Genomic DNA, 26,686 nt, shown 5'->3' with positions numbered 1-26,686 from the left:
GTGCTTTGAGCTAAAAACAATAATAATAATTATAAAAATAATAATAATTAGGACAATTTTAAGGAAACTAGGGGTGTGAAATCCATGTGGGTAGTGTGTGTCTGTCTGAATGCATGTGTGTGAGAGCATAACCACATCATTTCTCCCCATGCTCGTGTGTCAGGCAGCGTGGCGTTACTACTCCACCGATGATAGCCGTGCGTACCTCGAGGCCACGTGGCGTCACTATGAATCCAGCATCCCTGTGCTCAGGCATGTATGGATGCCTGCTCGGACCAAAAAACCCTTAACAATGCTCTTTACTAATCAATATGTTTTGTGTTTATCCCCTCCCTTCCCCCACCCTTGGCCTTTCCCTCTTTTTTTCTTTCTTTTGTTCCCTTGTTCTTTCCCCCTTTTCCTTGTTTTGTGTGTATGTGTATGTGTGTGTTTTTGGCATGCAGTGTGTTTGGCGTAGCTATGCGGCTGATGAGAACTCGGTTTCCATTGCTACCTGGAAGCCACATTTAAAGGCGTTGCATACCTGCAGTCCTACAAAGTAGGTATAAACCTCTGGCAGCTGGTCTTTCTCCTTAACTTTTCATACTTCAACTTCTTTTATTCTTGTTTATTGGATATTATTTTAAGAACTCTTAATGTGTGATACTCTCCCATAGTTTTTCACTCTCTTTTGATTTCTCGCTTTCTGTCTGTCTGCCCTTTTCAATCTAACACCCACACACACACACCCACCCACCTACCCACACACACACACACACACACTCGCCTACTCTTTATTCCAGGACATTACCTTTGATTTAAGCCTTGCCTTGTGGAAATTGCTTTAAATGAGTCTTTAAGACTAGTATTATTCAGGTTCTGTAGCTTTTGAGAAAGCTCTTGCTACAGAAGGAAATCAGGTACGACATTACAGTCAGTGCAGCACGCAAAAGTTCCTACCAAGCACTCAAAATTGTAATTATTAAGGGTTTATTTAAAGTTATCATAGGCAATATCCATATCAGGGGTCAGTGCACAGTATAGATGGATGCGTCAGCACTGAAATATTGATCTGTGGCTGTCCTTTTTGAGACTCAGTTCTCACATAACCTTATATGATCATCAATTTATTTTCATTAAAGAAAATTTTTTAAAATTGTGATGTTCTACTTCCATGCCAGCTTACATGAATGAAATATTTACTCCAAACAGAAACTTTGGTCTCTTAACAGAAAAATAATATTAATAATAATGTGGATCGGCAAGCTCCGTGTAAATTGCTTCATTCATTTTTCATTTCAGAATGAAAATGGGAGAAAACAAGGAAGCACATTAAAGTAGATTTTCAAGAAAGAGAAACCCATTCAAATAAATAAAATGTTTATATATATATATATATATATATATATATATATATATATATATATATATATATATATAGATTCGATTTCAACTGCTTCGACTTTTTTCACGATACAGAGTTAAATACTCAGTAATCTGTGTGCAGGTTTTCATATGACTACAGGTATGCTATATTATAATCTGCTCTCTGGTTAATTCTGTTATTATACAAATGGGATCAACATATAATGAATAAAATACATTTTGGGTGAGTCGATTGTTCTCAAATTGAAGCACCTGGAAAATCTTGCGTTTTTAAAATTTTTTATCCAGGTATTTGTCCTCCATTACCCTCCCCCTCTTACTGTTTTTCAAAAGCATGTAACGATCCATATTAGCAGTTCATCAGGCGCTAATTGCAATCTTTACTCTACATTTCTTGCATACTAGCTACCCAGTAATTGCTGTCGAGCGTAATGTGAATAGCACCGTAACTATTTGGGAGAAGTACTACACTGTAGATTTGAAGGAATGACGGTTTCTTCACTGTAATATCTCTGAGGTTTTAGGAAATATTTGAGCCTGAAAATACTTAGGCAGCTAATTTACGACACCAGTTTGAACGTTCAGAGAAATACAGAAACACGTTGGTTATATGACACACCAAATATAGTCAGTATGAATCACATGACACTCTTTGGCTTGTGCTTTCTATCTTTGCTTGCAGTACCTTGGCATCACTGAACGCATGCATGTCCGCCATAATGACTGGTTGCCTTTCTGTAAACTCTAACGCGCCATTATGTTCTCAATGAATTCAGCTGTTCTTTCTTAAACGTAATATTTCTTCCATTGTCATATCAATACAATGCACAACTGTGGAATATGTCATTTATGTGTTTATTCTTTCTTCACATATTATCCTTCAACTGCTACTAAAGGAAGGACCAAGCGGAGACCTCGACAAAGTTAGTCTCACTTTTTTCTTGCAATTTAATCCATGTGTACTTGATTATATAAAAGAAAAAGGGTCTTATACATCTTAAAGGAGTGGTTTGTCATTTTAGCTCCCTCTGATGCTTATAAGGTTTATAAGACTTGCAGTTACAATGAAAACATTTGACCAGCCTTCAGCCAGACTGATCCCAACCCTTCCGTTGATACGATGGCCGCCTCATGGGCGCTTTTGAAAGAAAAAGGGCATTGTCGAGCAGCTATCGTATGGCCAGAACTAATTTCTGGGCCAGAAAAATGTCACCAGAAGCCTGAAGTGATGAAACTACTCAGATCTGTTCCACAGTAATATTGTGAATGAAAATATATCATTAATACAGGTGAAGAAACACTATTAAGCATTATGAACTGCACCTTTTAAGTTGTTCAATGAGCCAGTCAGGGATTCATTTGTCATGAAACACACCATGTTTGTAGTCCTCCACTGATTATTTTTGTATCTCTAATTACGTTGCCTAGATGCAGATATGTTGTAAAGCTACATGTGTGTGCATGATGGAAAACTCATCGCAAGGTCTTAGTGTTAGGTGTTTGTCACATATCTGTGAAACGTGGTCCATCGGGGACATTGTTTTGAGTTAAAGAGAGAAAATATGGGACCGAGGATGACACTGGCACTACTACAGTACACTACAGTTATTAGGCTAATGGATGCCGCTGTGGAACGGCATAAATTGACATCCTACAGCCAGCAGCATGATTTTCCATCATAATTAGCACATGATTTCTAAGAACTGGAGAGAATAATGGCCTTTGGCCAAACGACAAATATCATAATAGACAGGCCATATCATTTATCCAGAATGGAAAATGATCACAGGTGGTTCGGTGGGATGAATAAACCTGATCGTTTATGTATCCCCGTCTGCAATTTGTATGAAAATCCCTATGTAAACGAGGCACAGGGACGAGGCTCCTTCATCAGGGTAATGTGGCTTCTGAAGCGTTTATTGGTCCTAATGAGTCGCTTGCCTGCTGACTCCCTGGTCATCAAAACCTTATCTATATGTTGTAGTAGTGGAATTAGCTTTGCTTTACTGAAGACCACATGGGTTATTGAAATCAGCCACCCACTGAGAGAAAGTAATTGAACTAACTTGACATTATGCCTGTATCTCTCCCTTGATCCTAGTAAGGGTCTTAGTGATAAGCGCAGACTTCGCAGGAAACTGAGTTCAAGGAGGTACATGTGCCATGCATCGTGTTCTATTAACTTCTGGAGTGCTAGACTGACACTTAAGTGCATGGACAACTGGGAAAATTGGGATTTTGATCTGGTTCTTTAGATGCAATCAGAGAGGAAGTGACATCTGTTTGCTGTGTGCTTATCTCCACAGTCTAGTTCTATAATTTGCGGCGGTGGCTCGTCCATAGGGGCAGGTGGGATAGAGCTAAACCATATACATCAGCCATTTAACAAATGTTAATCTTGATAAAGATTAGCACGTTTAATCTATACTATCTAGCTAGCTCTGTTCATGTGTCGCTGGAGTGCAATTATGAGCAATCAGAAAGCATCATAATTGCACCAGTTGCTTATAACATTATAATGTTTGATTTCAGTAGAGCTGTGATTGAAAAAAGTGTACACATCTGAAAGATCACCGAGCGAAATTTCTTTACAAGTTAAAGAGTGAGGTGGCAGTGTTGTGTCAGAGATGGTCCTTTCAGTTCTCTCGTGGAAAATTGATGTACAATTAATTTGTTTCAGGTTCATTCAAGTCATCTCAGCTGTCAAGTTCGTATTACGGGGTTACTTAAAAAAAATCGCTAGTCAAGCATGATAGCCTGTGTGAGGCTATATCGGTGTTTAATGTCTTGCCCCACCCAAATCTATGGGCATGAGCCGCTGGTGTAAAAAGATTAAGTTGAAAGAACCTTTGCTTGCAAATGAATATGAAAATTTCCCACTCAGACAATGCATGCTTATGCTCCCAGTGACGATAATTTCTTATGTGTGAGTTAATATAGTGGATTTCTTGTTCACTCTGACTGCATTGATTGTAATTATTAATATTATTGCTAATTATTACTATGAACATTACTGTTACTACTATCATATTGAATTATTTATTTTTTGCTATGCCTATTGAGGCTTTCCAAGAAGTAAGGTGACTTTTATACAGTTACATTTATATAGCGCTTTTCTAGGCACTTAAAGCACTTTACATAGTATGAGGGGGTGGGGGGGGGGGGTCTAATCAACCACGACTAGTGTGTAGGATCCACCTGGATGATGCGCCAGCAGCCATAGTGTACCAGAACGCCCACCACACACCAGACTTTAGTGGAGAAGAGAGGAGAGTGATGTAGCCCATTCAGGGATGGAGATTATTAAGGGGCCATGATAGAGAAGGGCCAATGGGAATTTCGCTACAGAGAGTCAGGACCAGGGTTTAACGTCTCATCCGAAAGACGGTGCTGTTTTTACAGTATAGTGTCCCCGACACTATACTGGCTCATTAGGCCCCACATAGACCATAGGGTGAGCTCCCCCTGCTGGCCTCACTAATACCACGTCCAGCAGCAATCTTAGATTTCCCCAGGGGTTCTCCCATCCAGGTACTGTCCAAGCTCAACCCTGCTTTATACATATTCATTTGTTTAAAAAAATTAAAATAAAAAAAAAAAAGCTGTGACAAATAACCCTGTCTGTCACTTGTCATAATTGTTTCATGAGTTGAGTCATGCAAAAACTTTGTGGTTTGACATGCTAACCTCAGCTGTTGTCAGGGCTGCAAATTACCATAAATGTTGGTGTAGACGGTTTACCGTAAAAACACTTAACAGTCGTGCAATTAGAATTGTACAAAAATAAATATTTCTGTATCCTGTGTTTATATCGTTCTCTAAAGCTGCTTTGAGACAATGTCCATTGTTAAAAGCGCTATACAAATAAAATCGAATTGAATAAGCATGTTTAACTGTAAAGGCGGCCGCACCTGCTAGTAGAAAAACAAACAGTAGGTTAAAGCTGAACCCTGACCAAGAACACACAAATGTTTAAACTCCTTTCAATCAGAATCTCATATTAATTCAACTTGCACACTTGAGGACTTCAAAAGGAAAATGGCCTCTGGTGGGATGTGATAAGAGAGGATGTGTGTATAGATGGAAGAAATCGAAACTAATGCAATGAGGGGTCAGTGAATGAGTTTGTGTGCGGCTTGGGAGCAACATGAGTTCTCCCAGTGTCGTATTATAGCATCTTAAAGTCATGTGCTCTCACGTTCTTGCTCTTGATGTCTCTCTGTCTTTTGTCTCTTAGTCAGAAGCTGAGCTTTAAAGACCGTGTAAGGATGGCTAGTCCTCGCGGTCAGAGCATCAAGAGCAGACAGACGTCCGTCACAGACCGGCGTTCCCCGGGCGCTGAGATCAGCACCGACGGCCCAAGTCCAACCAAAGTACAGAAGAGCTGGAGCTTCAACGACCGCACTCGCTTCAGACCCTCTCTCCGCCTCAAGAGCCAGTCCCGCTCCACCACCGATGGTGAGACCTCACAGTGATGTCAAATTCGTTGCAAGCAGCTGCCACCTATCATATTCTTTCCAAATGACTGACAATAAACTCAGAAGCTTTCTTGCATACTGCAGCTTTAAGATGTAAATCCAGAAGAGAAAGGGCCGCTCATGTGAAAACACGTGGGTTCGGATTTACGAAAGGGTTTGCATTAACAGGGTTGCGTCTTTCAAATGAGTAAATTGTGTCAATTTTTAACTTAATTTTCAACTTAAAAGTGTCAATTACAGGGCAGTATTCATCCAAAAAAATAAGTAAGCTCACCTAAAGTACAAAGACAAATAATTAAGCACTTTTAATGAGAATTTTAAGAACGTTTCATGAGTTAAAAAAAATGTGTTTCTTTCAAAGTCAGAAATGATCTTCCATAGAGAGAGGATTTTTGAAATGCTTAATTATCACTGAACCTCTTTTTCTTTTTTCTTTTTTTTTATTATATGCTAACATGATAAACATTCCTTTTGGTACATTTTCATATTTTCAATTTCTTCTTTATGTTTGAAATATTACCAGGCAATAACGCGGCCCAACTTGAAGCAGATTTAATATTACCATTACTTTCCTACTACAATAAGAGCATGTCATATACTACAGCAGTTTGGAAGCAGTTACAAATGCAATACCTCATACATTTTATCCATCCATAGTTACAGTTAATGTTACATGTTGTGGAGTGGCCGTGGAACAAGTTAGTTCCTGTTCTCATGTATGATAAAGTGGCTATAAACCAAACAAAACTAAAAAAGCGCAGATCGTTAAAGCTCTAAATCGAAAAGGTGTGCGTCATACCTGACACCTAGATGAACACTTTAGAGTTGGTTGTGTGACTGTAAGTCATTCCCTTCGAATGCTTTTGAAGTTAGAAACATGTATACCAATGTCGTATGTAACTTTAGAGACGGTCCCTTAATTTGCGCATATCTGCCAATATCGAACGTCCAACGTCAAGCCAACTTTATGCCAGTCCGCTAGGTTCATCTTCTCTTGTGGCTTGTCTGCACAATCCCACCACTACTCACAGGACCACCAGGGTTTGGGGCCGGCTCAGAGTAACATGGTACAGTAGTATCGGAAATCCATTGCTCTTCCTGTGAGACCCGGATGTGAAGTCTTGAATTTTAAGACCCGAATTTTTGCAGCCTGAATTTGTGAGGTTGAAAAATAACGTGTTGAAATATTACCTGACGAATAATGAAGATGGTATTTTAACAACTGGATATTTTGGAACCGTATTTTAGGAAGGTGAATACGTGTGCATTGAATTTTGAATGCTGGAATTTTGTTTTCAATCAAAATATACAAACCCAATGAATTGCAGAGGAAATTAATTCAAGCATTGATATTGCTGTGGTTTCTTTTTTCTATTTGTGTCAAATTGCTGGGCAGAAAAATTCAAGCATTACTATTGAGATATGTTTTTATTCAACTTAAGTAATTCAACATGCAATTTTGCCTTGAGGACAGTTTGGCACTGTTATACTTCCGTGGCACTCCACTTGAGCTTTGAGTCTCAGACCAGTCCCCCAGTCCCCAATCCCTCCGGGTTCAATGTTTTCTTAAAGCGGCACATCCAGGAGTGTGTTTACCCTTATTTAATCAACACCTTCTGACCAATCAGAATCGCTCATTCGACAGAACTGGGGTATAAAGCTATTTAAAACATGATTCTGGTCATTATTATTCAAACGCAATGATTCATTATGCTGATACCAACATGAGCATCTTGATGAACGTGAGGGATTTATATGTAATACATATGACGTTTCACTATCACTAGTGAAGCACCATGAAACAACTGATGGATAATATTTTTTCGAGCACTGTGTCGTCAGGGACAGATGGTCCTCACTCGTCCCCAGAAGTCTCCTGCTGAGCCGGGATCTGTTCCCCCACTCTGTATCCTTCTCCCTACCCCTTTATCCCTCCCTCTGTGGGCTGAAACCGCAGATCCTGTCTCCCTCTGTGCGTCTTTGGGAATACAGTGGTTTTGTCAAACATCCAAAACTGTACACGCACTTCTCACATGCACATACCCACGCACGCGTATTCTAGGCTGCGACCTCTTCCAGCGTTTTGTGCCTCGGCTTTGTACACCCGCTGAAATTTCAATCTCGGGTTCAACAACCCTGCCTGCGGCAAAACAAATTCACGGCTGTAATGAACACACTGCGTCCGTGTGTATGCTGATTCGCTACAGTCCAATCCAGTTTTCAGTTGTAGATCGTATGAAAAGACAGAATGGAGTGTGCGGTGTGACTGCAGTAATAGGATTTGCTCAGATTACAGGATCTCTCGAAAACATTTTTTGTCGTAAAAACGGCACAATCTAGGATCAGTAACGTATTCTGTTCAGAATTTTTAATAGAAATGACTGAAGGTGCACTTGCATACTTCAACAGTAACATACTATCCAACATCCATGCACTAGCATATGGACATACTAGCATACTAGCAAATGTTCATACTAGTATACTTGTTTACTAGTATACATGCATGTTTGCGTACTTGAACACTAATAAAATGCATACTAGCATTATATTTGAATATTAGCATGCCTGCATACTTGAGCAACATACTAGCAAGCATCTATAAGATATCATATTTACATACTTAAAGACTTGCATGCTGCTTGCATGTTGCTTGCATTCTTGTATACTGCAATACAGAATAGCCAACATGCTACACATGCTAGCGTATGTGCCGGTTGAAGACTAGCATAATAGGAAATTTGCATACACTAGCATACTTGCATATCTGCATGCCTCATACTTCGACACTAATATAGTTGCAAACATGCATACACTTGCATGCTAGCGTATATGCAGTAGAATACTAGAAACATTCTTACTTGCATACTTGCAAGCAGGCATACTCGCATTTTTGCATAATAGCATACAGTATGTGAACACCGGCACACAAACATATAAAAGGACAATAAAAATATACACTACCATACTTGCATACTTAAGCATACTAGCAAACATGCATACACTAGCATACTACTGTTTATGCAGTCAAATACTAGAAAATATTCTTACTTGCATACTTTAACACTAGCATACTTGCAAGCATGCACACTCGCATTCTAGAATAATAGAATACAGTGGCATAATATAATACAGTATGCGAACACTGGCACACAACCATATAAAAGCTTAATAAAAATCTACATACACTAGCATACTTAAACACTGGCAAACATGCATACACTAATATACAAACATATATGCAGAAGAATACTAGAAAACAAGCATGCATTCTTGCATAATGGGATATTTGAACACTGGCAAACAACCATATACTGTCATACCTGCATACTAGCATACTTGCATACAGTAGCATACGTGCATAGTAAAATGCTAGCAAACGTTCCTACTAGCATACTTGCATACTTCAATACTACGCAGTCTTTGAAGACTTTTTTACTTGTGAAAGGACTGAACAGAATTAAAAAGTAATTAATCTTAATTCATTAATTTCAGTCTTTGTTTCTCTCTTGTTGGTACATTGTCTTTTTTTATATATTTATTTCACTTTATTCATTCAGTGGCTCTTTGATTATTAATAATTTTATGGTCTAATAGACATTCTCTTTCTTCTTCTCCATTTTAATGTAACAGTAAAGAGAACTCACTGACATTGATGACTAAGTGGAAGATTAACTGTACTTGGCAGCAGGAGAGTGTTGACGTGTGTGTGTGTGTGTGTGTGTGTGTGTGTGTGTGTGTCTCGGAGCAGGTGAGCCTAATATGGCACCAGAGGAGGGTGTCGATGAGAAAGGCTGTCACTGTGAGATCTCCGCTGAGGACTTGTTACCAGCAGTGAAGACCGTCATCCGAGCAGTCCGGTAAACCTCAACACACCATCACGCTGTTACTCTCACACCACCTTCAGTTAAACCACAATTACAAAGTGAGCATAGAGCTGAGCAGCAGGGGATTGAGGATATAAGAACCCTGTAGTGGGGCTTTGGCAGTTCTAGGATTTAATCTCAATTGTCTGGTCACTAGCACAAAGTTTACTGCTACTTTACTCCTACTTCCATCATGCTTGCACACTAGATTACTAGCCTACTGGCAAACAGCAATTATAGTATAGTTGCATGCGTACTTGCAAACTTGAACACTTGCATACTAACCACTAGCAGCAAAAACATTCATTAGCCTTGCTTACTTGAGCCATCGAATATTAGCCAACATGCATACTAGCATACTTAAACGCTAGCATATTGCATGTTAGCCTACTAGCATACTTGCAAACATATGTAGTAGTGTGCTAGTGTATGAAGTAACATGAATGCTAGTCATACTAGCCAACATTGCGCTAGCTACACTGGCATACTTGAGCACTTTCATTTTGGCCTACTAGCATAATTAAATACTATCATACCAGTAAATATGCATACTCAACCATACTAGCATACTTAAACAGTAGCATTCTAACAAATATGCAAGTGTGCAGACATGAGCACTATCATACTAGCCAAAATGAATAATAGCCATACTGTATGCATGCTTACTAGCATGCTATCATTATAGCAAACATGTACTAGTGTATTGTGCATACTTCAACACTAACACACTAGCAAGTATGGAACCGTGTATTCTTAAGCACTTGCATCTTGGCCTGCTTGCATACTTGAATTCTTGGTTTTATGCAAACTATCATACTAGCATACATCCATATTTCCATGCCAGGAAACCTGCATACTTGAAGACTGTCATACTAGCAAATATGCATACTCTGCCATACTAACACACTGAAACTGTAGCATGTTTGCAAACTTGCATACTTGAGCACTATCATATTAGACAACATGAATACTAGGCATACTACCCAGTACTAACCATACTGCATGCATGCATACTAGCACACCAGCATATCAGCCAACATGCATACTTGAATACTTGTGCACTAGAATGCTTGATCTTTTGCACACTATCATACTAGCATACAGTACATCCGTACTTCCATGCTAAGATTCTTGCTTACTTGAACACTATCATACTAGCTAACGGGTATATTAGCATATTCGCATACCTGCACACTTCTATACTTAGAAGTATACATTCTATGCATGCTACAGGTCTACAGTTATTGACTGCTACACACAGTTTGTCAGCTCTCGTCTACACAGTCAGGTCTCTTGTGACACAATGCAGATGAGAAATACAATACTGAAAGAATGAGCGCACATTGTAGCATTTTGCTCTGTTATCTTGACTTCAGCGCTCTGCCAGCAGCTATTTCAAATATCTCCTGTATGCATAATTAGCCTCAATTAATATTTGGTGGTCAGCGCTGTGTTCTAATTGTACTCCAGTGTATATTGTGTGCTAAAGTGTTTCTAGCTCTTAAGCCTTGAACTGTGGCTTTCGAAGATGCTGTAGGAGGTGTGTGTGTGTTTGGGGGTGTTAGAGTAAATAAGAGGAAAACAGAATCTCTGCACAAGGTTTTCTCAGGGTAACAAATTTCAGTTTCTCTGGTTACCGCTGTGTGATGTTTCCTTAAAACAATCACTTTTATCCTTTAAAAAAAACAAGGCGGGATATTTATTTAGCCAAATAGTATATCAGGGTTTGTTTTGTCATCACTGCCCCCTAGTGGTTTGAATATGAAAGTACTGTATTATGGCCCTTTTTCTTGTGAAATCTTTCACCTTTACTTTTAATTTTTAAACTTTATTTTCCAGCATTTCTTAGTTTTTTGTTCTTTTGAAAGGCCCAATATTTATTTGTAACAACAGCCGAATATTTATTTTGCCTGTGTTGTGTTTCTCATTGCCCATGGATGCCTGTTTCCACCACAGAAAAAATAAATAAAAAAGGTTATTGCGACTTTATTTCTCACAACCGGGGCTTTATATCTCACATTTCTGAGTTTATTTCCCACAATTGCGAGTTTACATCTTGCAACTCTGACGTTTTTCTCGCAATTCTGAGATAACCTCGCAATGCTGACATTTTATCTCACAATTGGAAGTTCATATCACACAATTGTGACTTTGTTTCTCGCAATTACGAGTTTACATCTGACAAATCTGACTTTTTTTTTCTTGCACTTTAGACATCCACTTAACATTTAGTGAGTTACAAAGTTATTTTATCCTCTAAAAATAGGATATATACAGTACGAACAACACTCATCAGCTAGTCAAGACAAGGAAACCCAGATGCTAGTGCACGCTCGTTACTTGAAGATAGTCACATTTCAGGTACCGTGTCAGTGGATGACCAGATTGCGAGGAAAAAAAGTGAAAATTGTGCGGATTGGACTCAAATTGCGAGTTTATTGTACGATAAAAACTCGTAATTGCAAGAGAAAAAGACGTCTGAGAATTGTGAAAGGTTAACTTTAAAATTGTGAGGGAATAAAAAAGTCAGAATTGCGATATTTAAATTCAAAACTGTGAGAAATAAAGTCGCATTTATCTTTCTTTTTTTTCTCTCTGTGACGGAAACAGGCTTCCATACATTACCGCCTCTAATTGTTTGAATATCTAATTGCATGATACCCTGTTTTCTTCTGATTTATTTCAACTTTACATTTATTTTTAAACCATTCATTCATGTTTTTCCAAAAAAAAAAAGCCCAATATTTTGTTTTATATATATATATATATATATATATATATATATATATTTATATTTCCTCTCAGGTAGTAATGTTCACAAAGCCTGCGCATTCTCATACACTACTTGTTTATACTCTTGATGTTATAAAATGTTCTCTGTTTAATGGTATATATTTACATGCAGGATCATGAAGTTCCACGTGGCAAAAAAGAAGTTTAAGGAGACGCTGCGTCCGTATGACGTTAAGGACGTGATCGAGCAATACTCAGCAGGACACCTAGACATGTTGTGCCGGATTAAAAGTTTACAGACGAGGTAAATCACACTTTCGCAGTGAAAGTGCGAAACACACACTCACACAAACACGACAGGTAAGTTTATTAATATGTTGTCAATTAAAATTTGGTCTGTATTTTAATTGCACGATCACACTGACTTTTCCACAAAACAAATATATGACAATATTCAGAGTTATTGTGTCGTATTGTGATTATTTCTGTTAGGCTTTTCTTTCTATTTTCTGGTATTTTCTTTATACACTAGAATGCATGTATACTTACATACTACCACAGTTGCATACTTCAAGTATACTAGCAGGCATACTTGCATACCTAAATACTAGCATATTTACCAAATGGGATACTAGCATACATGCATACAATCACACTAGCTAATGTGAATACTTATATACTGCATGCATGCATACCTGAGCTCTTACTTCCATGCATACTTACGCTAGCATACTAGTATATACTTATAATAAAATTAGTATACGTGCTTGCATACATGCACCAAAATGGCATTTTCGGTTTGTGGCCGAAAGAGAAAAACGATATGCCGCCACGCCCCGCCCCTCAGTGCTCGGCACTCAGATTTCACTCTCGATCTAGCCGACAGTTATCGTCGCATTGCAACATCACGAGAGCCGCGATTTAAAGAACATTACTGCGACGCGGAGAAAAAGCAGCGTGCAAGGGAAATGATCCAGGCAGAGCTGGAGGTGATGAATGCATCCGCTGAAGGATCGACGCGCAGCACAGGGCAAAGTGTGACAGAGAAATGTACAAGTGATGATGAAATGATTCAATTTGAAAAAAAAAAGTCTAATATTAATACAATTATACAAAAAAACTATTTTAAAATGGGGTTTTTTCGGTTTTTGGGCAAGTGCGTCCTGAATTTTCGGTTTCAGCCCAGAATTTTCCTTTCGCTGCATCACTACACATGCACTCTTCTAAACTAGTGTACATGCAGAAGTCCATATTTGCATACTTGAAAGATCACTTTGCTCTTTAGATCTTAATTTCTCTCTTAATGTAAACGTTTATTCTCCATAAGCACCTAGATGTGAAATGTCTACATTATAATAATCTGCTGTAAAAAGCATTGATCAAAACATTATATTGGATTGCTCGGAAATTGCTCTTTTTTTCACTTGGAGGCTGCTACCATGGCAACCCATACATTTATGACAGTGTCTATAAAATTGTTTCTACTCACAAGCAAAAAAAACCAAACAAAGCAACCATGATACATATTCAGCATTTGAAGTATATAAATGCTGAATACTATCACACATTTTGCATATGCATTGTTTCGCACTGGATAAAAAGGTTTATCGTGTATCTCTCTGATCTGTAAGAATATTTCAACATGTCACTGTGTGTCTCAGAGTGGACCAGATCCTGGGGAAGGGGCAGGTCCCTGTAGATAAGAAGCTGAGGGAGAAGATGCTGTCTGATGGGGATCTGCTGGAGGACGTCAGCATGTTGGGGAGGGTGTGTAAAGTCGAGAGGCAGGTGAGTGTGCACTGTCGCTAGCAAACATTGCAACCATAATTAACCTATGTTTGTTTAATCTTACTATTCTTAACAAGCTTATATCCACATTGGTAAGCAAATACTGTATAGGATGTTCTTGAGTGCCGTATTGTTTCAAATACGATATAAATATTTATTTATATTTAGCTTATAATTAGAAAATTGCTTGTAATAAATACATCATTCTTTAACAAACAAAGAATTGTAATCACTGGCAAATTTCAGTTATAGGAAAATAATCCTTTACCAAGCAAAAGTTGATTATTTTCCAATAACAGCACACGCCTCTGTTTTAGCCAAAACATGGAGGAACCCATGCTGATATGCACAACCCAGTTCAGTATTAAACACTGATACACTTGTACATTTATAGCTACGGCGTTATCTAGACACGCACAACCCATAGATGACAAAACCTGACATGTTTTTTGCCTGAACATTATGGATCACTTAGGAATGTAACCCCACTTTCTTAAGTAGTTTGTCATCTTAATCTTCGTGTTTTAGATAGAAGATTAGTTGACCTTGTCTGTAGTTCCTGTAATGGAGTGCAGATACTGATCGAAAAAGTCCTTAGAATTCCCTATTTTATGGAGAGCTAAACAAAGTTCGAATCAAAACATGGTAGGCAAGACAAATTAGACAGATGAAAACAAGTACTCAGGCATGCCTCAGGTAGAACTGCATGGGTGTTACGTTTCACTGCAACTGCATGTACAGTGGAGGAAATAAGTATTGAACTGTGTCATTCCACTTTATTAGACATACATTTATTGATGGACTTTAATGTTGTGAATTCTTTATATTTCCAGATTTCTAGAGTTAAAACTGATGTCTGGTGAAAATTTCATGTGAATAGCCTCATTGGAAATATATTGACTGAAAAAAATGTTGACGTGTTCGATACTTATTTCCCCTACTGTATTTGTTTTTACATCATTTTATTGGGCGCTTAAGTGTTTCCATGTCTCCTGTCTAGGTACAGTCTATTGAATCCAAGTTGGACTCGTTGCTGGACGTCTACCGGCAGGTCCTACAAAAAGGCACCTCCTCAGCTCTAAGCCTGTCCTCTCTGCCCCTGTTTGAGCTGGCACAAACAACAGACTACCCAAGTCCAGTCTTTACCAAGGATCTCTCCTCTCCCTCGCAGTTCAGCCAAATGAGTGGCTCCAACTTCCCCCGGGGCTTCCATGTCATCTTGGCTCCCAATGAGTTCAACTTCAACTTGAACAATTCATCAGGGTCTCCCTCTGTAGATGACAAGCTCAGTTCTGCCTCACCATTTAGCCCATCTCCGCTTCAGCCTCTTGCCACACCCACCACAGATTGCCCACCTGCTTTCATGGCAAACAATGTTCACCCTGGTGGGGTGCATTTTCCCAGACTCGCCAGCCCTCCCCCACCCCCTCTGGCGTCTACACGGTTTCAGCTGCCCCTGTTACCACCTCAGTCAGGCCAAGTGAACAACAGATCAACCCAATCTCAATCCAGTCCTTCTGATCATTTCCCGCCCTCCTATTCAAACAGATCCCTGCAGGACTTGGCACCAAGCGTTAGAAATCAGCCCAGCACCAAAGAGGACACTTCCTGGAGGAGACTTATGAGCCCAGAGATGGGAATGGAGGTGGACCCTCTGGTGGAGCTCTCACCCTCTTCAGTGTCAGATGGAGGAGACCAGGCTGTGGGAAAGTCCTTCTCTGTCCAGGACCTCATTGGGATTCCAGAGGTTGATGGTCACCACAGCCTCTCAGCCAGCAGCAGCCAGGACTCTTTGGCTGCAGAGAGTGAAATGGGAGGAGGTGGCTGGGCCGAGGCTGATCTCTTCATTGCAGATGGAGACCTGGAGAACTCAGTTCAGTCTCGGCCCCCAGGCTTTGGTTTCCTGGCACAGCCTGCTGCAAATTCCAATTTCTCCTCTGAACTTTTGAGGACAGGGGCAGCAACAAGGGATGGCCTCAGCCTATCGCCCAAAATGGGTGGTACGCAACCTTTCATTATGCCACACATTCGGCTAAAACAATAAGTCGTGGACATGACGAACTCTCATTAGACTTGATCTTCTTGAAGGACATAACTTGCTTGAAAGCTTTGTCTTATTTTAAAGTATTTTATTTTAGAAGCTGGAAATGGGAGCTTGGAAAGGCAAGAATGGAGTTTGGGGTATTGTTTTTATGTTCGTTTTTTTTTTTTTAATTTGTTTTCATTTTAGATTTAATTTTATATATTGTTGTTGTTAAGTACTGATTTATTTAAGAAGAGAAAAAAATTTCATACAGTGAACATACATGAGGACTATTCATTGCATGTAGTGTGTTTTTTTTAAAGCACTGTATTACTGTGTTAGCCTAACGAGGGAAATCCGCAACATAACGAAAAGGCGCTTTCTCACATACTGTATTATTCCTTGCTTAGTTCAGATCAATGAAATTGACACGTTTCCTTTTGGGGAATTTTCCATTTCACGTCACAACAAAAAATACCTTGCATGCGGAGACCGATAGGATTGGATATGTACTTTATATGTAAATCTTTTATTGATTGGCTCTTTTGTGTAAATGAGTCAATTCAGGGTTGAATTGTGTTCTCAAGTCAATCAAACTGCACTAGGATTCACTCACTTGGTCACAGACTGGCCATTTTGGTCCATACCTAAGTGCGATTGCTGGGTTCACACTTGGCTAAACAAACCACATAGGTAAAAAGGCCATAAGTTCAAAATAACTGCATGTCTCCGATTAAAAAAAACTAAAGAAGGTACAGTATTGCTTATGTTGCACATAAGGACCACAGGAACTGATGAAACTGGAAAGGAAGGTTTATGAACAAGTTCGCTTGACAATGTCATGTTATTTTAGATACTAATTCTTTTTAAAGATATAAAATAAAATCAATGAAGACAAAAGGGAGAAGTATGAGTAGGGCCAGCTCTAGAGGAAGTGTCGGGGAGCCATCAATGCTATGAAACATGAAGAGTTTACATAAGCCAAGTTTGAAAACTCAGGTCGATTGATTTGATTTGGCGATTTTTTTGGGACGTTTACGTGTAATCAAAAGCCAATAAATTACAGGAATAGATGCGCGACACCCTTTGAGGCAGCAGAAGGAATGGAGACTCACCACTGAGAGTTTTCTCAATAAGAGGCAAGGTGTACAGTATGTTCATCTGATTTTGGATACAGTATAAAGCAAAGGGTTTTTTGTGTTTGTATGATAAAATCTCACAAAAACCTAAACTGGAAAAGATGACAAACCTGCCAAGCTTTACCCAAGCCCAAAGAGTTCAATTAGGTTAGTAGCACAGTGAAGCTACGCCAAGAGATAAAAGCCTAGCGTCAATGGAAAACGATGACAAAATAAATGCTTCAAGCAAGATAGAATGAAGGAGCTGTTGACTATTCATTTGATTCATTCATCCAAGATGCTTCTTGCATGAGCAAATCTGCAGCAGACTCTGATAATACAGGTTAAACAGAAAGAAGGTAATAAACTCAAAGCAGTGTTGATTTATGAAAGAATCAAATCTCAAAATGCAATGCACATTAATACATTTTAAACAGATGATACTGTTTTGTGCCTCAGTAGTATTTATTCATATTTATTACTATTTATTGTTTATCACTTATCACTTGGCTGCTTTTTCTGATATTTGAATGACCCACACACATATCCTCAATAAGACCATCATGTTAAAGACTTGGATCCTCCTCTTTGCCCCCTATGAAAAGAAATCCTAGAACCTCCTCTGAGTATGAGAAGCCTGTTGTAGTAAAATGATAGAAATAACAATGCTACTGTAAAACTAGAAATTGCTATAACAAATTTCAAATGTTTTTTGTTATATTCTAAGAGGAACAGACATTGTTGCATATCCTATAACATGTAGTATGCTATATTTTATATAGTTTTGTCAAGCCAACTTAAAACTTTTTTCCTCAGAAAAATAAATAAATTGTTTTTACATCTTTTTAAATGTTATATTACATTGTGAAGTATTTTATTTTTCTTTAGATGTAATAAGTCCCAGACATATGGAAGGGTACCCTTGCTGTTGAACACTGTACAGTTTTGATTAAAAATAAATAAATAAATAAGGATAATTCAATTGTGAGGGCGGTGGCTTAGGGGTTAGCATGTACATCATACACCTCCAGGGTTGGGGGTTCAATTCCCGCCACAGAGGAGTTTGCATGTTCTCCCCGTGTTGTGGGGGTTTCCTTCGGTTTCCTCCCTCAGTCCATAGACATGTATGGTAGGCTGATTGGGATGCCCAAAGTGTCTGTAGTGTATGAATGGGTGTGTGAGTGTGTATGTGATTGTGCCCTGTGATGGATTGGCACCCTGTCCAGGGTGTACCCTGCCTTGTGCCCGATGCTCCCTGGGATAGGCTCCTGGTTCCCGTGACCCTGAAGGATAAGCGGTACAGAAAATGGGTGGATGGATGGATGGATAATTAAATACTAGAACATAACTAGTGTACTGTCTCCTGTTTTGTTCTCATCTGCAAAAAAAAAAAAAAAAAAAAAAGTAATCTTTTCCAAAGGAGTGTATCATGACCGATTTACTAATGCTATTAGCCACAGCTTTCCAGCATAATCATACTAACTACATTCATTTGGTGTTAGCCTTGATAGCGCTACTGCATTCTCTATTATTTCTAAGAGTTTCTAATTATTACTTATTTATTATATTAATGGCTGGAGTATTGTTGCTAAAAAAAAAAATACTCGATGCCCGCCCCTGACTAGCTGAGGTGCATACTGTATGTACATCATTAGTAGTGACAGCTTTTGGGGGCCGCTAAAATCACTCATAAATATTTCAATACTGAGCACAGCTATAAAAAATACACTTGAAAATAACTACTCTTTAGTGAACTACTTCAGCATAGGGCTATAGTTCTACAAATAAGCGCATACACAACTGAGGTGGAGTTTCTCTCAGGTTAGCCATTTAGATTTTTAGCTATTTTTAGTGAAATGTTGATCTTCTGTTAAAATTTTCAGCTAGTGTAAGCTAAGTGTTTCATCATCATCATCATCATCATCATCATCATAGTAATAATAATAATTCTGAACTGCAGGCTGAAAAGCAACTGTCAGTCATCAAGTGTCATGAAATGGAGTTTCAAACATGCAGCTGTTAGTGGTTAGCAAGATAGCTTGCAAGCTAGCAGGAGGAAGTAAGGTGTATAGAGGAGTAAATCCAGATAAGTAAATACAAGTCTCATGCATTTCAAAATAAATGTATATTTGCTACTCAAGAGCATATTTTAACTTATTAGTTTAGCAAAGTTTATGCTAGTCATTTCTAATGATAATAGGTAATACAGTAATGTGTTTATAACTACATTATATATATATATATATATATATATATATATATATATATATATATATATATATATATATATATATATATATATATATATATATATATACACACACACACACACACACACACACACACACACAATAATGGGAGGCGCGGTGGCTTAGTGGTTAGCATGTTATCTCGCACCTCCAGAGTTTGTTCCCGTACTATGGGGGTTTCCTCCAGATACTCCCCTATCCAAAGAGATGCGTTGTAGGCTGATTGGCATTACAAAACCGTAGCGTGTGATTGTGCCCTCCGATGTGTTGACTCCAGGGTGTCCCCTGCCTTGTGCACCACATTCCCTAGAATAGGCTCCAGGCTCCCTGCGAGCCCGTGTAGGACAAGCGGTACGGAAAATGGATGTATGGATGGATAATGCTACTACTAATAATATTAATATCTTTTCCAGGCGACATAGCTAAACTCCATTTGCCGATCTTGTTTGTCTACAGCAACTGATTCAGATGTTAGTTTGCTTTATCCAGAAGTAAAATTTAAACAGCAACAAAAAATGAGTGCTCAATGTTGTTGTTTTTATTATTATTATTATTGTTTATCCATGTTAAATGAGCTTATGGAGAACTATATGTCCATATGTTAAAGTACATGAGTGCAAGTGCAAAGTATTTAGCTTGTGCATTCTCAAAGTGCTAAGGGAGTCTCGGTAAAGTGCGCTAACTAGGGTAGTTTCATGCATGCAGCCAGAAAAGCCACTAAAAGCTACGTCACGACACATCAGCTCAATACGGACCAATGGAAAAAAATCCTTGACTACAAGAAGCAGAAACAGCTGATTGCGCTTGCATGCCAGATCACATTTGCAACATTAGCTACATGGCAGGTCAGGACTGGGAACTGGGAAAGGTTCTCAGACTACTGCACATTAAGCAGAGAAGATTGAAACAATCACTTTTCCTCTCCTTAATCTAAGCTCTAGTATAAGGTGCTGATAAATATACACAGAACATCAACTTACAATTCAGACTAGAAACTTGAAACCATACACACAATAGTACAATATATTAATGAACATCATTGTCTGGGCGGTTGTGGGTTTTTTCCTTCGTCTACTCTTGCGATGCATTGTGATAATTTGCCAGGCTTTGACTATTAAGCTAAGGAGCGGATGGACGATGTGGATTCTGCTGTGGCTGACTCGAGAGGTTGCAGCCCTGCACAAAATTCATTTGTTCTTCTGGGCCTTCTGGGCAGACTTGGTGATCTTGCCTGAAGTGGGTGTCTTCTTCTCCACACCCTTAATGACGCCCACTGCCACCGTCTGACGCATGTCGCGTACGGCGAAGCGCCCTAGGAGAGAGAAACCAAATAACAATGTCATTATTCACATCTGGGGATCACTTCAATAAAACAAAAAGAAGAAGGTCATCTGAAAGAAAGAGTCCTTACCGAGAGGAGGGTACTCGGAGAAGCTCTCAACACACATGGGCTTGCCCGGGATCATGTCTACAATGGCAGCATCACCAGACTTGAGCGATTTGGGGTTGTCCTCTAGCTTCTTCCCTGAACGACGGTCGATCTTCTCCTTCAGCTCAGCAAACTTGCAGGCGATATGGGCCGTATGGCAGTCCAGCACTGGAGCATAGCCAGCACTGATCTGGCCAGGGTGGTTCAGGATTATGACCTTCATGTAGATAAAAAACAGAGGATAAAACTTGTGCACCCAAAAGAGGATGGTTCTCTTCCAAGAACAACAATCTTGCCTTTCTCCCTAGCTAATACTGTTGTCTGATTTTGGTGATCTAACTTGGCTTTGGTTTGCCCAGTTTTCAGTCCTCCTGATGACAACTTGAAAACATTACCAGCTATGAGATATCATCATGAAGCTATTATTCAGCTCCTTTTTAAAGTTTGGATTCAAAAAGCTTTTTACTAATCAGAACTGTGCGTTGTTGCGGAGCTGTCTGCTTACTTGTGCAGTGAAACTAGCAGCTTCTTGTGGAGGGTCATTCTTGCTATCTCCTGCGACGTTCCCACGACGGATGTCCTTAACGGACACGTTTTTCACGTTAAATCCCACGTTATCACCAGGCAACGCCTCAGACAAGGCCTCGTGATGCATTTCTACAGACTTAACCTCAGTGGTTACATTCACAGGAGCAAATGTCACAACCATGCCAGGTTTCAGGATACCGGTCTCAACGCGACCAACTGGGACTGTACCGATCCCTGCGAAAGAGAAGAAAGCTTAGATTTGCCGAGCGCTATCTCTAACATATCATCTTTGATTGCAGCATTGCAGACTTTGATAACATTTACAGTGAGACCTCCTGTCTGGGCTGACAAATGCGGTTCCTCACCTCCAATCTTGTAAACATCCTGGAGTGGGAGGCGCAGTGGTTTGTCAGTTGGCCGGGTTGGAGGCTGAATGGCATCCAGAGCCTCTAATAGAGTCGTTCCTGAGACGCTCCCTTCCTTGCGGTTGATCTTCCACCCCTTAAACCAGGTCATCTGTGAAAAGCGTACACATCAATACCAACCATAGAGTCTGTTATATAATTCAGATATTTTCTATACCATATTAAATGTGACATCATGGTACATCTTTGACATCTGTATGCATAGGTTAATAATAGAGATAATTGCAATTATTTATGCTCAGTATTGTACTAACATTTGGGCTAGCCTCGAGCATGTTATCTCCATTCCAGCCAGAGATCGGCACAAAGGCCACTGTTTCAGGGTTGTATCCAATCTTCTTGATGTAAGTGCTGACTTCCTTCACAATCTCCTCATAGCGCTTCTGGCTATAATTAGGTTCTGTGGAGTCCATCTTGTTGACGCCCACGATCAGCTGCTTCACACCGAGCGTGTATGCCAGCAGGGCATGCTCTCGGGTCTGACCGTTCTTCGAGATGCCGGCTTCAAACTCGCCCACACCTGCCGCCACGATTAGCACGGCACAGTCCGCCTGTGATCACAGATAGAATAGGAGAAGACATTCAATATTATGCTATATAATCATAGACCTGTTTACCAAGGAATTATACTACCAAATTCACATGCATGAAATCACAGATGCAACACTGCTTAAGATATTCTAAAACTGGGACATCAAACTCCATTTCCAAGAACCAGACCTGGGAGGTACCAGTGATCATGTTCTTAATAAAGTCTCTGTGTCCAGGGGCATCAATGATGGTGACGTAGTACTTGCTGGTCTCAAACTTCCAGAGGGAGATATCAATTGTGATGCCCCGCTCCCGCTCAGCCTTCAGTTTATCCAGAACCCATGCATACTTAAAAGAACCTTTACCCATCTGGGGGGGAAAAAAGCCGCCAGAGTTCATACAAAAACGTTGCATTTCGGTTTAACCAAGAAGAATTAGATGATATTGCTATAGATACTAAACTGTACTACATATTTTACTATAAGACTATTGAGTATATAGAGTTAATTTGCAAGCTCTCTGTAATATTTTTAAGTGATTGAAATCTTCAACAATGTAACATTTCAACATTAAACACATGAACTATTCAACATTCTGATCTGAGTGTTTCACCTCAGCAGCCTCCTTCTCAAACTTTTCAATGGTCCTCTTGTCGATGCCACCACACTTATAGATGAGGTGCCCAGTGGTAGTGGACTTCCCAGAGTCCACATGGCCAATGACCACTATATTGATGTGCAGCTTTTCCTTTCCCATAGCTCTGAGTTTGTATGATAACAGAAGGGTATTAGAGTCTACAGTAAGACACAAACTGAATAATTAATTGTACACACTGTAGAATTTATTCATAATGGATGACTGCTAAATAAAGAAGAACAATGAGTTGTTACTGTCCATGAGATTACACAGAGACTGGAAATCCATTCAAATAAGATATAAATATATACAGCTGATAAACCAGTGGCTGAGGTTGTCACGCTGGTAAACCATTTGTCAGTTTGTAAAAGCTATTTTACAGCTTTTTTATTAATTGACAAAACTGATAGATAAATGTTAGAGATTTTCTAATTGCCATGATGTTGTGTTATTGTCATTGTCTTTAAAATAGCTTGTTTACAATTAGAAATAGTAGCAGTATTTCCTTTCCAGCACTTGGTAAATATAAATAACCAACTAGACCACCTCTACCTGTGTTTTGTCTGCTGGTAGCTGGATTTTTTTTTAATTTTTTTCCCCCCGCAGGAGAAATGTGAAATTATAACACTGACATCATAGAAATGATATTTTGTACGACTTGGTATGTTTGTTGTGAGGATACTGGTAACAAATCCTACACATATTGATATCTTTATCTTAGACATCAGCATTACATTAGTTTTTTTTTTAAATGATGGTATTCCCTAATATTGGGACCTACACAAAAGCAGCAACAATAAATCAGTAGATATCAAGCTAATTGGAACATTTTTATGACCCTTCATAACTGTCAAGCTTAAAATCTAGTTGGTGATGTATCTTTGCTAGTCATGTAATAGCAGACATTTCAGTTCGGGCCCTGTGAAATATAAAAACTGATTCCACATATTCCCGTGACCCTGAAAAGGAGTAAGCGGTTGAAGATGGATGGATGGATGGATGGATTCCACATATTCGTTTGACGGTCATATGTTTGGTGAAAGCAGTTTGGATTTATCATTAATATCACTAATATCGATTTGAGTAGTCAACAAATTGCTAGCTCCTCACTAAACAGTATAATGTTCCCTCAAATTGGTCCTTATTAGGTATCCTCAAATAGGTTTTAATAGATTTATGTGGTGAAAGACTCCTATTTTGACCCTAAAAGCCCCCAAACACGGCTACCTTGGGTTTCCTTCTGGTATTGCCCTGAGATATCATACACAAAGGAAACATTTGGGCCTTTTCGAATCCATGGCTTCAGAACATCTTGATGTATTTGAATTTAGCACTGGATATGCTTATAAACAGTCGTCTCTGGGCCTTAATGATAGCAGAAAGCTGAAAATTAGCCGGCCATGTTTTCCTTCAGCCGTTTGTGTTGTCTAGGTAACAAGCGCGCGAGCCACCTCTGCGGCAAATTCTAATCCGAATCCAATCAAACGTGCGCGCGCTTTACGGCTATGTTATAAACCGAAACGTTTTCGAGGTCGTGCATCGTGGTCCAGATCACCTGTTAACAGCCCGTCGAAATGCAATTACGTGTTAATGTTAACAGTCATGTATAAACATGTCACATGACGATGAGCATGCAAACGGTGAGCACTGCGCCGCGCGCATCATTACAGCCGCAACATGGCGCGCGAAGACGATAACCTTTTTAAGGTCATGTTAAAACAACAACAACAACAACAGCAACAACAACAACATGAGCGCATCATTTATATCCTCCGTAGAAATAAAGGCATTAAATCAACACCTTACATGCTGCGTTCACAATTTCTCTCACGCGCGCGCGCGCAGTAAAATACAGAGCAGTTTAAACCGGAGAGACAAGCAACAACGGCGCATAAAAACGTTCATGTATGACAAAAAAATGCTGTATTTGTGTGATTTCCGACCTTGAGGGTGATGCCAGAGGCCTGACGCAGTAGCAGCGCGGATATACTGACGATGGTCTGTTCTCTCAGATACTGTACAGAGGCTTGGATACCGACAATGACGTCTCTTAGAAGAAACAAACTGTAATACCTGTGTTCTCCGACAGGTGTCGCTCAAACAATGAGAAATACAATGGGAGATTAACCCCAGGTAAACATGGCTAATATGTGTACTTCTTAAGAGCGACTAAAACACACAACGTAAGAAAGAAAATGTATTTTTCTTTCTTGCACTTTAAATCTCACAAGGTTTTGACAACCACAGGCGTAGCTTCTAGTTATCCCATACAGAAATCTGATATATGAACATATGTGTCCATATATCTGAGAAAGGTTTTCATATATGTTACATGTGTAGTCAGATATGATCAAAACATTTGTAACCATTTTGGATATATGGTCATGTATGTGTGCCCCCTATGTGTCAAAATTGTATGTGTTACCCATACATGTAAATACAGGTAAACAAAATATATAGCTTACATACGGTCATTTTTGCAATTACTTTTAACCAGCTGATTCGAAGGTGGATGTATTTAGTCAATTACCTTCAATTTCCACATGGAGTAGTTCATCACACACACACACACACACACACACACACACACACACACACACACACACACACACCAAACTTTCTAGTCAAGCATCAAACATGCCTGTGTCTCATAGCAAATGAGTAATGGTCCAACAGTAGCCGACACTAATCATATGGTTCCATATACTCTCAGAAATAAAGTGACCAAACTGTACTTTTCTTGGTCACTGGAGTGATAGCATGGCAGACATGTAACGGGACCTTAAGGACCTTTTTAATGCTTTACTCTTAAAGCTAATTAAAGGTACACCACATGCACATTCCCAGGTTTAAATAAAGAAAGGTACAAACTAATGGTAAGCTTTGGTGGTACCACAACATCAACAAGGACAACTACAGTTTGGTGAGTTTATTTCTGAGAGTGTATAGTCATGGAATGTGTGGGATGCCTCTGAATATCTGAATATCTCGGCCCAAAATAGAAATTCCGCACAAGTGTTTGTTGCATTTTGGCCCAAATTCAAAATGTCATAGGAAACTTTAAATCTTGCCCACAATTCATTTGCCATTCCGAGAACTGACACGAATGAGCTTAAACACAGATTGTTAATTTATGTATTTTTGGATGCACTATAGGCTATAACGTTAAGGTATTGTGCACTTTGTCCTATTTTGTTGGGTAATACAGTTCCTGCATAAATTTCTGTGTTCTTTCTTAGTTAAATGAAGTTTTATGGTAAATTATGTACGCTAGATACATTTTTGTGGCAGAAACGGATAGAGGTTTACATGTGATTAAAAATGAAAAATAAATAAAAACATCAATGTCTCAAAAAAGACAAAACATAATTCTACATGAATATGTCAAAAATATTAATTTTATTTCTATTGGTTAGACGTTTTCATTAGCTAATTTCTGAAATGATGTAACCAATTCTTTAATTTATTTATTCTTTTTGTAATTACAATTCAATTACAGTTACAAAAAAAATTGTATTCA

At 39.1% G+C, this 26,686-nt stretch overlaps 2 protein-coding genes across 3 annotated transcripts in view; one reads left to right on the top strand and one right to left on the bottom strand.

Moving 5' to 3' along the window:
- The window catches only part of kcnq5b (potassium voltage-gated channel, KQT-like subfamily, member 5b), a 103,103-nt gene extending 84,880 nt beyond the window's left edge, over positions 1 to 18,223 (top strand). Inside the window, exons 8-15 of one of the 2 annotated variants that reach the window (XM_017458053.3) lie at positions 444 to 538; positions 2,262 to 2,288; positions 3,467 to 3,517; positions 5,603 to 5,823; positions 9,592 to 9,700; positions 12,612 to 12,743; positions 14,101 to 14,227; positions 15,228 to 18,223. In XM_017458053.3, coding sequence (XP_017313542.1) covers positions 444 to 538; positions 2,262 to 2,288; positions 3,467 to 3,517; positions 5,603 to 5,823; positions 9,592 to 9,700; positions 12,612 to 12,743; positions 14,101 to 14,227; positions 15,228 to 16,271 — 1,806 coding nt within the window. In that variant the 3' untranslated portion in view covers positions 16,272 to 18,223. The remainder of the gene's footprint in view (positions 1 to 443; positions 539 to 2,261; positions 2,289 to 3,466; positions 3,518 to 5,602; positions 5,824 to 9,591; positions 9,701 to 12,611; positions 12,744 to 14,100; positions 14,228 to 15,227) is intronic. The other variant, XM_017458055.3, reaches the window with a different exon arrangement.
- A 1,910-nt stretch (positions 18,224 to 20,133) lies between these two features.
- On the bottom strand, positions 20,134 to 25,220 carry eef1a1b (eukaryotic translation elongation factor 1 alpha 1b). The gene is made up of 8 exons (XM_017456859.3): positions 25,110 to 25,220; positions 23,143 to 23,290; positions 22,720 to 22,899; positions 22,254 to 22,550; positions 21,940 to 22,090; positions 21,552 to 21,808; positions 21,029 to 21,263; positions 20,134 to 20,929 (listed from the first exon to the last, which is right to left on the bottom strand). Exons 2-8 carry the CDS (start codon positions 23,284 to 23,286, stop codon positions 20,805 to 20,807), a joined length of 1,389 nt encoding a protein of 462 aa, XP_017312348.1. The 5' UTR covers positions 23,287 to 23,290; positions 25,110 to 25,220; the 3' UTR covers positions 20,134 to 20,804.
- Positions 25,221 to 26,686: the final 1,466 nt, after the last annotated feature.

The sequence above is a fragment of the Ictalurus punctatus genome, chromosome 26 (assembly GCF_001660625.3).
Source record: "Ictalurus punctatus breed USDA103 chromosome 26, Coco_2.0, whole genome shotgun sequence".
NCBI classification, from domain to species: domain Eukaryota; kingdom Metazoa; phylum Chordata; class Actinopteri; order Siluriformes; family Ictaluridae; genus Ictalurus; species Ictalurus punctatus.
The sequence above is the reverse complement of the archived record's forward strand: the minus strand, read 5'-3'. Positions and strand labels throughout refer to the sequence as shown.